The 14,253-nt window shown below is 42.6% G+C and overlaps 2 protein-coding genes across 2 annotated transcripts in view; both read right to left on the bottom strand.

The window, feature by feature from the left end:
• Nucleotides 1-516: 516 nt before the first annotated feature.
• rbm12 (RNA binding motif protein 12) lies at nucleotides 517-11,139 on the bottom strand. The gene is made up of 3 exons (XM_084061685.1): nucleotides 11,051-11,139; nucleotides 3,349-4,674; nucleotides 517-3,318 (listed from the first exon to the last, which is right to left on the bottom strand). The coding sequence occupies exons 2-3, from the start codon at nucleotides 4,654-4,656 to the stop codon at nucleotides 1,834-1,836; spliced, it is 2,793 nt and encodes a 930-aa protein (XP_083917811.1). The 5' UTR covers nucleotides 4,657-4,674; nucleotides 11,051-11,139; the 3' UTR covers nucleotides 517-1,833.
• Nucleotides 11,140-12,623: 1,484 nt separating this feature from the next.
• Nucleotides 12,624-14,253, bottom strand: part of nfs1 (NFS1 cysteine desulfurase) — a 10,362-nt gene continuing 8,732 nt past the window's right edge. Inside the window, 1 exon segment of the mRNA XM_084063486.1 lies at nucleotides 12,624-14,253. This exon segment is cut by the window's right edge and continues 189 nt beyond it. The gene's annotated coding sequence lies outside the window, so the exon portion shown is untranslated.

Here is a 14,253-nt window from a genome sequence, read left to right as displayed (position 1 = left end):
AGGGTGTAGCAGCCATTTGAATCAGTAACTGATGCTTTATAATTCATTGAATTACTTACTGTTAAATATATTTATATTTACTGCAGTGTTCAGTTGTGGCTGTTGGCCATCACCTTTAACCAATTCTGAATTGAGGGAGTTAAGAGCCAATATATCATGCCCAGATAGACAGTCAAGCAATAGTTGGAAAGTTGTCAGGGATACAGCCAAACAATCAGTGTTAGCTAGCTGTTATGCTAGTGCTGCCACACTTAAAATAATGTTCACACACGGTCTGTCAAACTGATAAAAAAGGTAGGTTTTTCAACTTGAGCATCTCAGACCCCCAGTCATTCCGAATGAAACTGCACTCAACACCAGTAGCAAAGGCTATATTGCAGGTTCAATGTAAACCTATACTGTAAATGGATAGCTCCCCAGAGGCTATGGTCTTAGCCTAGCAGTGTATAAGAGAAATAATCTGTAACATGCAGTTAAACAGCCATACTAGAACAATAGAGACAATAGTACAGCAGATCAAAGTGGAATTCCATCAGGAATGACTTTTTATTGACTCAGACAGAGCCCGTGTATGTACAGACAGCTATATTCAACACAATCAAACTCGTAAAGACATCTAGCTAATAAAAACAGAAAAAGAAACAGCTCACAGCGCTGAAAGGAAAACTTGCATTAGAGAACAATTAATCAGGCCAATGGCAGCTGTGATAGTCCACACATCTACTGAGCATGTGAGGTTTTGTCCAACGAGTAGAAAAGCAACAATAATGAGATACAAAACATTAAAACATGCCTGGCACACTCACTCCATAAGTCCAGCCCTCACAGCATACAAACACACCAACATGTCAACAACATGTTACTATGGCAACACAGCATCATAATCCACATTTTGCCATAGCAACATAGCTTCAACATTTATCATAGCAACAAAAGAAAAATCTGTGGCAACAAAGCATTGTTGTCGTCAACGTGTAACCATTTCAAGAGAGCATCGTCCAAGAGTTTACCATAGCAACACAGCTTCATGAAAACAGTTTTACCATAGCAACAAAAAATGTGGACGATTTCCAAAGCAACAGTTCATGTCAAGGTATTACCATGGAAACAGAGCATTATGCCAACGTTTTAACCATAGCGTAATGTCAGCTGTTTTACCAAAGCAGTTCAAACAAATCTTATAACCTGTTGGGATGTTAGCAGGGCAACACACCAAACATTTCAGCATGGAAACAGAGCTTTTCATCAATGTTATACCACAGCAACAATGCTTATCATAATCATCATCATCATCATCATCATGATCACCATCATCACCACCATATTACCATAGCAAAAGGTAATCAACACTTTCAGCAATCTTCAACTCCTGGACATGATTGGATAAAAAGCAACATTGTTATGGAAACAGTTAGACCAATAGGAATTAGGAGAGCCCAAACATTCCTGCCACAGTATCCATACATCATCACGATTAAAGCATTTGATGATTACTAACGGAACAGAAAGAAAAAAAAAGTTTAGCGCAGATGGGAGGGGCAGTCTCATTGGTCAGTTTGGTTTGTTTTCATGTTGAAGTTGGTAGCTGGTTTGAAGTTGCTAACAGATGGGTTGGGCAGTTACAGTATGTCTGCTATGTTCCTGATCCCAGTCTGATGTCCAGCTTGTGCTGCTTTGATCAATAGGTTTAGTTAATCTAAATAGTTTACAGGATGTGATCTTGATGAGCAGGTTTGGGTCAGTGTAGGACTGGGGTACTAACTAATAGCCCAGTCTGCCTCAAACCCATTGGGGTGGGTCCATGTTGGGTCTACAAGGTTTCGGTTCTGTCCTCTAACCCAGACTGATCTTGACCTTGCGTGCTCCAATTGGTCTGTCGTTCAGTTCCAAGACTGCTGCGGCAGCCTCCTGTTGGGCCTGGAAAGCCACCATGGCCTCTCCGGTAGGAAGGCCTTTATCGTTGAACTGGAGGCAGACAGAACCAGGCAGGACCTGGTATCCGTAGAAGAAGTCCAGGATCTCGTCCACCGTCACGGTGAAGGGCATGTTCTGCAGCTTCACGATGGTCGGCCCGCCGCCTGCTAGGTTACCCGCTCCGTTACCACGCTGATTGCTGGGGTTACCAGGGTTGCTGGGGTTGCCAGGGTTATTTGGCTGTTGGTTGGCCCCACCCACTGGCCGACCCTGGTTTGTATTAGCCCCTCCTCCACCTGCTCGGTTCTGTCCTCCTCCCCCTCCTTTTCTGTTATTGGGGTCGAAGGGTGTGATGCCTCGCAGGCTCTCCTGGCCGAAGGGGGCGGAGCCTGGCCTGAAGGCCGGGGGCTCCAGGATTGGACCCCCTGGTAGACCGGCCACTAGAGATGGGGGCATTCCTAGCACACCCATTTCCCCTCCCAGGCCAGCAGCCAGTGCAGGCATAGGGGGTGGGCCCGCTAGCCCACTGCCTGGTGCTGAGAAAGGAGAGAGGAAAGGGCCGGGACTGTTGAGGTTTCCCATGGTGCGTTGCAGAAAGTTGAACTCCTCCCCCGTCATGGCAGCAAAGGGGTTGATGGGAGGTTGCGGGGCCAGCTGGTTCTGGTTCTGTCCTGTTGGGTTCTGGATCTGGTTCTGTCCTACTGGACTCTGGTTCTGTGGCTGGTTGTTCCTCTGGCCTCGTTTGTTCTGCGGGGGAGGGTTCCTCTCAATCTCCTTCATCTGTTCGTACGTCACCAGGTGGACGAACGCATCTCGCCCGTTCAGTTTCTGCCGGTGAAGGCGTTCTGCCTTCCGGCCGTCCTCCTCTGTCCGCAGCTGGAACACAGACTGGCCCACCCCGTTGCCATGGGTATCATTCAGAACTTTCAGGCTGTCCTCATAAATCCCCACCCCCTCCAGGAAGCTGCGGACGTCCTTCCTGGACACGTTGTAGGGGATGTTGGTAATGTGCGCACAGTTTCTGGGGGGTTTGGGTCCGTCCTGCTGCTTTCCGTCTCCCGTTGTGGAGCGTTTGCGGATGGAGTCGATCTTCTCCAGCATGGCCTTTTTGCTGATGGGGTGGACCTGGATAAAGCGACTGCCCATGTACTGCATGTGTGACCCAAGTGCAGTTTTGTAATCCTGCTCCACCCTGAACTCCAGGAAGCCCTCCCCGGTAGCGCGTCCAGAGGGACCGTAGGCGATGTAGATGCTGTCATCCACGATACTCAGGTTCTTAAAGAACTCCTGAATCTGCTTTTTCTGCACCTCATAGGGAAGTCCCTTCAGATAGACGCACAGCTCCTGGCGGTGAGGAGAACGCGATCTTCCCCGCTGCTCCCGCCCACCTCCTCCTCCTCCCCCTCCCCCTCCAACCCCTCCTCCCCCTCCAACCCCTGAGCTGGGGGCATTACCACGACGATGTTGATCCTGAGATTGGTTGTTGTTCTGCTTTAAGTTGATGCTGTTAATGTGAGAGGTGGGGCCCGAGGTGGGGCCCGTCATGGCATTGCCATTGAGGCTTGCCCACTGTCGCTCAGTTGCCGGTGTGATTTCAATGAATCTTTGCCCCATCATCGCCCCGCCCCTCTTGACAGCCTCGAAACAGTCCTGAGGGGAGTAGAACTTTACGATGGCCCTGCCACTCGGCCGGCCCTGACCGTCTCTTAGCAACCGTACCCCCTCCACCCCCAGCCCCCTGAAGAACTCCCTGACGTCACCCTCGGAGCAGGTGAACGGCAGGTTTTGCAGCAAAACAAACACCTCGTCGTGATTGGTCGGGCCGGCCACAGCGGATGCGGCAGCGGCGGCCTTCATGTGAGCCTGGAGGCCCAGAGAGGCCAGCGGGTTCAGATGGTTCAGGGGGTTGAAGAGCATGGGGCCGGGGGTTCCCAGGGGGAGGCCGGAGCCTAGCCCTGCCGGAGGGGGCAGGGAGGGGTTGAAAGGGGGCAGAGAGGACATGTGTTGGTGGAGGTGGGACATGTGCTGGACATGGTGTTGGTGCTGGTGTTGATGTTGGTGTTGGTGAGGTCCCTGCGAGAGGGGGGAGACAGTGGGGACGGGCGGGAGGGCGGAGCCCGGCGGGGGTCCAGCCATGGAGGGATGGCTGGAGATGGGTGGCATGGTGGGAATGCTGGGTAGCGGGGGGATTGGGGGGGGACCGGAGGAATGGGTGTTGGTGAAGCTGGGCATCATGTTGACCATGCTGACTGCCGGTTTGCTTCCCTGCTGCTCATGAGCAACATTTGCTTGGCTTACTGATGCTTGGACATTACCGTAACCCTGGTTACTATGGCTACCAGCCCTCCCCCCACTCCCACTTCCCCCTCCCTGGACCTGGGCCGGACCTCCCTGACGGCTCCCGTTGCCGGCGGCAATCGCAGGAGCGGCGGAGGCAGCTGTCTCCGCCACAGCAGCGGTGGCACCGGACTCAAACCTGCGGCGGCTGAGCTCAATCATGTTCTGCATCTCCGTCTTGCTGCTTAGCAACAGAGACACCTTGGAATTCTTGATGGCACCGCCCGTACGCATCATCCCCAGCCGCGCATCTTCATCAGTACCGAACACGATGAAGGCCTCGCCCTGCTCCCCGCCCACGATGTGGACCCCCCCGTCGGGGATGGTCAGACCTGAGAAGAAGTGTCTGATGTCCATGGTACCTGCCACCATGGGCAGGCCCTGAAGACGAATCACTACCGCCATCACACACCCAGAAACCACCTGGGGGAGAGAGCAGGAGGTACCGTCAGAGAAGAGGAGAAAAAGACAAGAGGAGAAAGGAGAGGGGGAAGAAAGGAATGAAGAGAAGGTTTAAGAGAAAAGTGCAGACTTTGATCTTGTGTTGTTTCAGGTGTGACCTACCTTCAGTCTGTGAAGTTAATCTACCCTGTTTTAGAACACACAGTTGCATTCAAGTATTCACTGCTGTCAATATAAAACTACAGGCTTCTTGAAGTATTGTGTCGCTGATCTTCCACACATTAACCAACACATTAAACCTAAAATCAGATGCAAAACTTTAACCGCAACTTTTCAAACAAATCCAATTCATGAAGTGCCGTTTAAGAAATGTCATCTTTCATAGCAGTGCATAATCACGGCTCCATATAAACATACTGAGCCATTATGCAGCAGTTCGACAGCAGCTTATCAGTGCTAGAAGGTCACAACCTGACACACGTCAATCACAAAACACACTGATTACAATTATGCAAGATCATTTTCTTTTTGGTTTTACTAAATGAACAGAAATAAACAATAAACACAGACAACACTAAGTTGGAGAAGCAAGAATTAGAACTCAACAGTCCCAACCTTTATTCACCTCCAAAATGTCGGGAGGCCCACCATGTGAAGCATTGAAATTAAAGCTGCAATCCCTAAGTTTCAAGTCTTAACAGAAATTCAAATTCAAAATGCCCTCCGAAGAGGGAATTCCCTCTTGCCTACAGGAGATATTGCTTTTATGAACTTCCATCAATACTTGTCAACCAGTATGTATCCAACCAGACATCAGGGTTTTAACGTTTCAATGGAAAAGTTTGGAGACCACCTCAAACCACTGCACATGGGCAGTTATATTGTATTAACATACTATTTTGTGTGTGTGTGTGTGTGTGTGTGTGTGTGTGTGTGTGTGTGTGTGTGTGTGTGTGTGTGTGTGTGTGTGTGTGTGTGTGTGTGTGTGTGTGTGTGTGTGTGTGTGTGTGTGTGAGGACAGTGGAACGGTGAGGATGTGAAAGTAGAGGTGGTGAAGAAGTTTAAGAAGGAACAAGATCAGACAGGACTGCATTATCAGAGGATCAGCCCAGGTTAGAAGGTTTGGGGATAAAGCAAAGATGCGAGGTTGAGATGGTTTGGACATGTGTAGAGGAGGGATGAGGGGTACATTGATAGAAAGATGAAGATGGGAGCTGCCAGGCAAGAGGAAGGCCAAAGAGGAGGTTTAAGAATGCGGTGAGAAAGCACATGCAAGTGGCTGGAGTGACCGAGGAAGACGCAGAGAATAGAAGATGGAAACAGATTATCTGCTGTGGCGACCCCGGTGGGAACTAGCCGGAAGAAGACGCTACTATTCAGATTGTCCCATCTGTGACCTCCCCCTTCGTTGTAGCTCCAGGCAAATTATGCACAGGCTGAAAAAAAAACTGACTTATAAACAGTTATTTCACAGTGGAACATGATTTTACCAACCTGTCTTTAACAGACATCAGTAGGAACTTTGGTCTACCTTGGAAATAGGTTAAACTATACCGCTTTGCCTGGCACCCCCCAATTAATCTTTAGTGCTATGTGATTGAGTGCTGGAGCTACAGCGATGGGGGAGGTCAGGGATGGATACCATTCAGATGGGTTAATCAAAATTAATCATTCAAATAAGTTCTGGATTGCAGCTTTAACAGGTTTTTCTGCAGATGTCCTAACTACTGAGTAATTAGTTGCTGACCCAGGATCTGAACATAAATGCTCATTTATACTCATTATAGTTGCATGTTGGTGTCACTCACCAAAAATAGCCGATCTACAAGCTCACAACACGTTGCAGTGCGTCAATCAGGCATAACTTTACTGTTATTCTTGATACCTTTTCACACAGGAGGCTGGTCTGTTTGGATCACACACACACACACACAGCAATGTCATTGAAACAGGACATGAATTGTGTGTATGTTGTGGTGTCATATATACTGTGTTTCTGTAACTTTGAGTTTTCTTCACTTGCTGACTTACTTCACAAATTGTTGTACTTTTTGTTGTGATGAATAAAATGTTACACCAGTACTAAATTATGTTTCAAATAAACATCAGTTAAATAGAAAATATGTTTCAAACTATCAATGTCAGATCACAACATTACCATGTTTCTAACCAATGTCAGTTGAACAGAATGAATCATATTTCAAATCAACGTTCACAACACTAACAATTTTTAAATCAATGTTCCGCAATCCGCAGACAATCCTCGATTCGGTATAACTCTGCTCTGCATGCACACAACACAGTCACACGTCGTCACTTTAAATCGATTCAAAATGATAATGTAGGTCAAACTGAAACAGGAGATCTATGTGGGAACTGGGAACAATGGCAGATAGTTCACAATCAGACTTGACCAAAGATGTCACATTTCTCTAAATTGTGTGGCTTAAAGGTAGGGTAAGTGATTTTCTTTGGTTAAAATAAGTGTTAAATAGCTCTATATTCTGATAGTACTCATTGCTATAGTGTTTGTTCAGTAAAAGGAGTCTCCTTGTCTCTCCAGCTCTTTATAAAAACAGAAAATGCATTTTCGTTTCAGTTTCATTTCCAATTTTATCCAATCAGGATCGAGAACTCAATCAGGATATAGATTAAACAAGTGAAATTGGAAGTGATGACACTAAGAAATGAGCAGACAAAATTGGAACTGGAACACTATCAAAATTAAGCTTAAAATGGGTACTTTCTCCTGATTGGTTGCGATTTTGACACCTACCTGAAAATGTATTTTCTGTTTATTAAAGAGCTGGAGAGACGAGGAGACTCCTGTGACTGAACAAACACTCTATAGCAATGATTACTATCAGAATATAGTGCTTTAACCTTTTAACAAAATACTTTTTGTTTTAACCCAAAAATATCACTTACCCTACCTTTAACTGCATTTAAACAAAACCATTACAAAAGTAAAGGCTATACAGAGTCCTGTTTCATATTGATGAATACTTTGTTCCATGTTTATCACAGTATGTGACTCGGTTGGAGCATCTGTATAAAAGTTTAATTAATATCCTGGGCTTTTATTTAACCATTTTATAAAAGATGTACTATAGAATAATATATTAAGTAGGAAACATTAATTTGATCTCACAAGAGAGCATGTTTCTCAGAGAGGTATGCAGTCTTTAAATCAAGTTTTAAAGGAATGTATTATTTGGGGGGAAAATAACATGTTTCAATTCAAATCAACATCAGTAACACCAAACAACACTAAACATATTTCAAATCAATGTCACTTCACACCACTATAACATGCTTCAAAGGCTGACACAACCAATCCAATGATGAGAAAACATTTTTTTCTCTTTTTTTTTTCATCAGACAGGAGACATCTGTGCAATGAGAAAATCCTGACAATTTACTGGTTTTGCCCATTGTCAACCTCAACCTGTAGATGAGCGCATAGTGAACACAATTCCCCAACATTTCCACTCCAACATTTCTTTACTGTAACAATCCTACACAGGAAAACAGTACAGGAGCCAGGCAGGCTTTCAGAGCAATGGATTCCATGTAGTAGATTTACAGTAAGTGATTCATAAAACTGACAACTGTAATCCACTATTGTTTCTGCATTAAACAACTGTTTGGGACAGTTCACGGGTGCAGTGTGATTTCTGTCTTGATTTACAGCTTTAACGTAACCCAAGCTAAACATTAATGCAAAGTGAACACATTTTAAGACATTTATAATTCTTGACTCAGGAATATTAAGACTTAAGAATCGGAATCGGGTTTCTAGTACCTGAGACAAAGCTTTTAAGAACTGTTCAACTGAAAACAACACTCCCTTTTTTTATACTCTCAACACAGATTGTGTTTTTGAACAGGAATCAAACCCCATCCATTTGGATGATCAGTGATTTTAAAACTACCGGCAGATGACCGTTAGGGCATCATTTTGCACAGCAGCGCCTCTACTATTACTAAACGTTAGACTACAGACAGACGTCTGCCAACACGATGATACAACAAGCAGACCAGAACCCAGAGAAGCAGCCAATGAGAGCAGAGCACACCGCAGACAGACACTCCACAGCTTGTAATAGAAGAACAGTGAATGTTCAGCATCTGACTTCCTTCCAACCAACAGCTCTGAGATCACCGGTGGAGAGAAACATCAACACAGCAATGTTACAAACACCATGGAAATAAACCACATAGCAGCTCACAGCACAGACCACAGCACCTACTGTACAACAAGCCATGTTTTACAGCAGCCAATCTTGATATCATCTGTTTAAACAGCCAATCCTGGGCCAATCATCATCAAACAATATTGAAAATGGGCAATAGAATCAAGTAAAGCATTAAAAGAGCCAATCAACCATCATTTAATCATTTCAAAGAATCTACTATTTTTAACCGATAGCCATTAAACATCTCTTAAATGGATTCCTAATTGCTTTATATGCCTTAAAACATTATAATTGCCCATAAAACTCAAATTAGAAATCAAAAACACCTTATATTTATATTTTACAGATAGTTCATCATTCCCTCAATAGGGACTGCTCCCGTCGCAAGTTGATGATGTTATAAAAATTTTGTTTTTTGTTTTGATGCTCATATTAACCTTAGGAAGTATTAAGTTGTTTTTTAGTTAGCACATGCATTCCATACCTTCCATAGGGCTGGCCCACACATGGACAAATGACATCATCAACTTGCGAGGGGAGTTGTCCCTATTGAGTGAAAGCTTAACTATTTCTAAAATAAATCAAATATTTAAGGTGTTATTAAATACATTTTTTGTTATGGAGGGCAAATGTAATATATGAAGGCATATAAGGCTTATTAGCCAGGGATTCTTTTAACGATTGAACAAAGTCAATGAAAATCAACCAACTTTTGACATGGCAAATCGACATCAACACAGAAAGACCACATTTTGTTCATAAAAAGGCTCAAATCAATCATCATCATTAATCGAAACCAATCAATCATCTACAGCACCAGCAGTCATTAGTCAATCACCATCATAACCTTCATCATCATAATCATCTTCCCCATGATCTGTCATTCAGCAGTCAACACACCACATCTGACCTCAATCCACCTGTAAAATACACACCCCAACCTGTCATATACACCACTCAGTCAGAGAACCCCCCCCCCCCCCCACGTGAAAGACATCACATCTAACCCTACTTCACATGTGACCAGCCTACACCACCCTGTCAGCGACACCATCCACCCTGACAGTACAAAATGAAACAGGAATCTTCATCATAACTGCAGCCTGAAAGCATGGACCATAGGAAACCGCCAGGACAACAAGTCTGGGTCCATGAACAAAACCACCACAGTGGCATGTACAACTCTCTCCCAGAGATGGAATACAGTCAAGAATACAGTTAGAAATATATACATTTTTAATTTAAGTGTGACAAGAGTGTGAAGTCACACATAGGGGGACTATGACATCCAAATACAACGTCCCATCCTCGTTGGATCCTTGCGTTGCCTGTTCTATATCTATATAAAGTACAAACATACTATATCAAAGCCATGCCCCCCTTAGTCAAAGACATTTTCCCATTCCAACACCGTTTTGAATCACTTAATATAAGAACTGTGTTACAAACAAATAAATAATACTTCTATGGTTAGGGTTTAATATAAGTATATAAACTGACACTGAAAAAGTACTAATGTATCCAAAGACACTGGAAATACAAGCCCACCTAAACATCACAGACTACCTATTTTTGACATACAGATATTCTGTTAAGTGATTTAAAACATAAAAATAAGTGGTATTTTGGAATAGGAACATTTCTTAAATACCCAAGCGGCTTGGCTATGACGTCACACTTCAATAATATCATATATAATAATATAATATATACCTGTCCTGTGCAAAGGGGGGAAAAATGTTTTAAAATTGAATATATTTTGTTATGTTCTTTAAGCATCGATTCACGCAAGAGACCACTTACTTACTAAAAGCTCTGTGCGTGTAAATACAGCAGTGTGTGCGTGCAATTACAGTCGTGCGTGCCTTTGAGAGTGTGCGTGTGTGCGTGTGTTAGCTAGCATTGTGTACATGCAGCAATGACACCATGTTGATGCTGGAAGCCTCCACACATCCAACCTGTCACCTTGTCTGCAGCTACACACCAACACATAAAGACAATAAACAACAAGAACACAATCGATATTGACACACAACAACAGGCTAACGGTTAGCCAGCGAGCTAGCTGCACGCTAACGGTTAGCTCCATTGTTGTGTGCTGCTGGCGTCTATCAGGACCAATTAGTTCCCTTTGTGCACGCTTGGGTTTCAACACGTGCGGCTCGTGCTTTCTTTGTGGTTGTTTATGTATTTCTTACCGATTTATAAATCTGTTTATTCAACAGATCTTAATATTCACACACTGAACGTCTTCTTGCTTCTCCTCTCTGCACGCTCTGTCGCCAAATGTCGGACTCGGAATCCCGCGAGACTGTCATCGAGACGCGAGATCATGACGTCACGCAGCTTTGCTTACTTGTTAACCGTGAGACTGCAGCGACCTCCATCGGCCTGCAGAGGTATTACTTCATTCAATGCAACACACTCCCAGTATGTAACTGGACGATGATAATAATAATAATAATAATAATAATAATAATATTAATAATACCCTAAATTAATAAATATTTGTTCACGGACCCCATCTAAAAATATGTTAGCCGATGTATATATGCTAAAAGTGGTTAAACTGATATTGATGCTATATTAGCAAAGTTTTCTGGGGACCATCTGGAACCCCCTCAAAGGACCCCTGGGGGTCCCCAGACTCCATTTTTTAGAACCACTGGTATATGTAATTATAGCCTAATTATATTATACACCAGTGATGTAGGCTACTGTGAGCTTGTACATCTGCAATTCTTTTGTGTGAAAATGTTTTTAAATAAATAAACAAATACATACATACACATAAAATGTTCACCTATAATGACATGCCCAAAACACTAACAGGAAATAATATTTTCAAGGGTTTAGAATTTGCCTGTTTTGAGAAATGTGTACAAAAAGTAGCGATATACAGTACATCAGAAATATGTATAATATATGTATAATAATAATGTGTGTTCCAAGGCACACCTGGACTTCATTCACAATCACACCAGTGTGCCTCTGTGGGTACACAGGTGTAGGTACCAAATTTGCTCTCACCTCAACACACAAGTAACTGACTGAATTAGGTGTATTTAACTCCATTAACCCACGGTGTCCCTAATTTGGGCATGTCACTGTAGTTTGCGCAATTTCCCCAAAATGTTCAACATTGTCCGTTTTTCAAGATGTTTCAAAAAACAAGACAAGCTTGTGACACGTTGTGAGCCTTTAGATCGGTTTATTTTATAATAGCCAAAGTAAATGACTTGAATGGTTAGACATACAACTATTTAAATATTATATCTACAGTATGTATGTAAATGTTGTGCACATACTGTACCTATATTGATATATTTAGTAGGACTCATGCACACAGCTCCTTTAAGCACCTCAAGGTGTACCATGATAATGTACACACTTTACTACTTTTATTCCTTTATTATGCTTATTTTATATCATTAAATTATTTATTTTATACACAACTCACTTTAGTATACATATTGACCTCTAAAACGCTGCTATTTTCTTAGTGCAATAACTATGAGCCAGGTAAATCATTGTATTAGTCTTAACCTTAAATAGATACTTTACACCTTTTGTACCTGTTTTTGTATTTATGCTTTGTTTTCTCAGTGTAATGTAATGTACTCAATTGTCTGCTTGTTTTTTTGTGGGCACTGCGGATGAAAATTAGCATCTTTGCTAAATCCAGTGTATTTACATTACATTAATATTCATTAATGTGCGTCTAAAAATAAATAAATAAATATGTATCTTATATTAATGAGACAACACACATTGACAGTTATAGAGTAGCATTTTATGTGAAAGCTGTGTCCTGATCTAGTTACAATTAGACTGGAATACAAACAGGATGGAAGAGAGTAATTCTGTTTCAGTGTTGTAGCACTGTGCATGTCTTACACTACTAGTATTGTGTCTTACAGCACTAGCACTGTGTATTTGGACAATGGCAGCTCAGAACTACAGTAAGAGCAAAGTGATGATTAATAAACTGCATCAGTATTGTAATAAAGAAACATGGTGGGCAGTGGTATGACCTGGTACACACTGGTGCATAGTGGAACACAGAAGCATGGGGTAACAAAACAGACTGCAATATAGGGCTGTCAAAATGGGCAAAAATGACGTTCAAATAATTGTTATAAAAAAAAACAGAATTTCAAAACCATCTATTTTTAATATAAAACATTGTGTGCCGTAAATGTTCACTTCAAAGACTGCAGACGTGTCTCTCTCTCTCTCTATGCTAAAATTGAGGTGGGCCTACACAATGTGACAATAAAGAAGTTTTACCCTCGAGGGACAATTCCAAGCAGAGTTTTTAGATCTTTTTTTTCGGTGGAGTCTGGCTGTGTACTTGTCTGCCATCATTACCAAATGGATCGCCTGTTTCAGCTTGACCTATGTTATCATTTGGATCAATTAAAGTGATGCTGCGTGATTCCAGAGTGCATTCAGTTGTCTGACTGCATACAGACAAGAGTAACTTGAAGTGCAGTCAAGCAGTCTGCAAACAGATGGCCCAGAATCTCGCGAGAACTCAACATGGGTGATATTTTTATTTATTTATTTTATTTGACTGTAGTTTTGAACTTCGATTATTCATTGACAGCCCTGCTGCAATACTGAGTTCTAACCAGTACCACGGGAAGTAGGGGTGCTGGGGGGGCGGCCGCCCCCCCTCCCCCCAGGTACCCACCCCCCCATCAAAAAAAAGAAGAAAAAAAAGATAATAAATCGGTAAAATCAGGCAAAAATATGAATTCAATAACATAACTCTAACCTAACCCTAATCCTACAACCGAAATAAAGAAACCAAAAACTGGGAGAGAGAGAGAGATCAAAATAAATATACAGATGGGCTTGAACAGTGGTATAAATGGCTGCTAACAAACCCACGTCCACTGCTTTGAAAATCATTCCTGATACCATCCCAATATGAAGGACAACTATTTATTTTCTTTTTCTCATTCTCTGAATTTAGATAATCTTGCTAATATTGTACTGTAGGTTAAGCAATTAACCGAAAAGCAGGGTTTTTGTTGATAAATTATTTAAAATGTCTTATATATCAATGAATCGATATGAAAACATTCGAATAGGTTTTTTGTAATGGGCTAAATCGATGAGTCTGATTAACTTAACCCTGTATTATACTTGATTGTACACTGGTAGCAAATAGCAGATCTACAAGCTCACGTGTCGCAGCACACCAAGTTGTGAGCTTGTAAATCTAAAAGAAAATATGACATTTACGCTTTCTTTTTTTTTACTAATCGTTCATTAATAGAAGCAAAACTTGTGATAATTTTTTTTTGTCAGATCGCCCGGCCCTAACCAGACGTATCAGTAGATAAGAGGAGATCCCATTGAGGCTAGTATCTCAGTAACAGGGTAAAAAAGA

The sequence above is a fragment of the Gymnoscopelus microlampas genome (genome assembly GCF_963454915.1).
Source record: "Gymnoscopelus microlampas genome assembly, chromosome: 7".
Lineage (NCBI taxonomy): Eukaryota > Metazoa > Chordata > Actinopteri > Myctophiformes > Myctophidae > Gymnoscopelus > Gymnoscopelus microlampas.
Note: the sequence above shows the minus strand (reverse complement) of the source record. Positions and strands in the feature narration are given on the sequence as shown.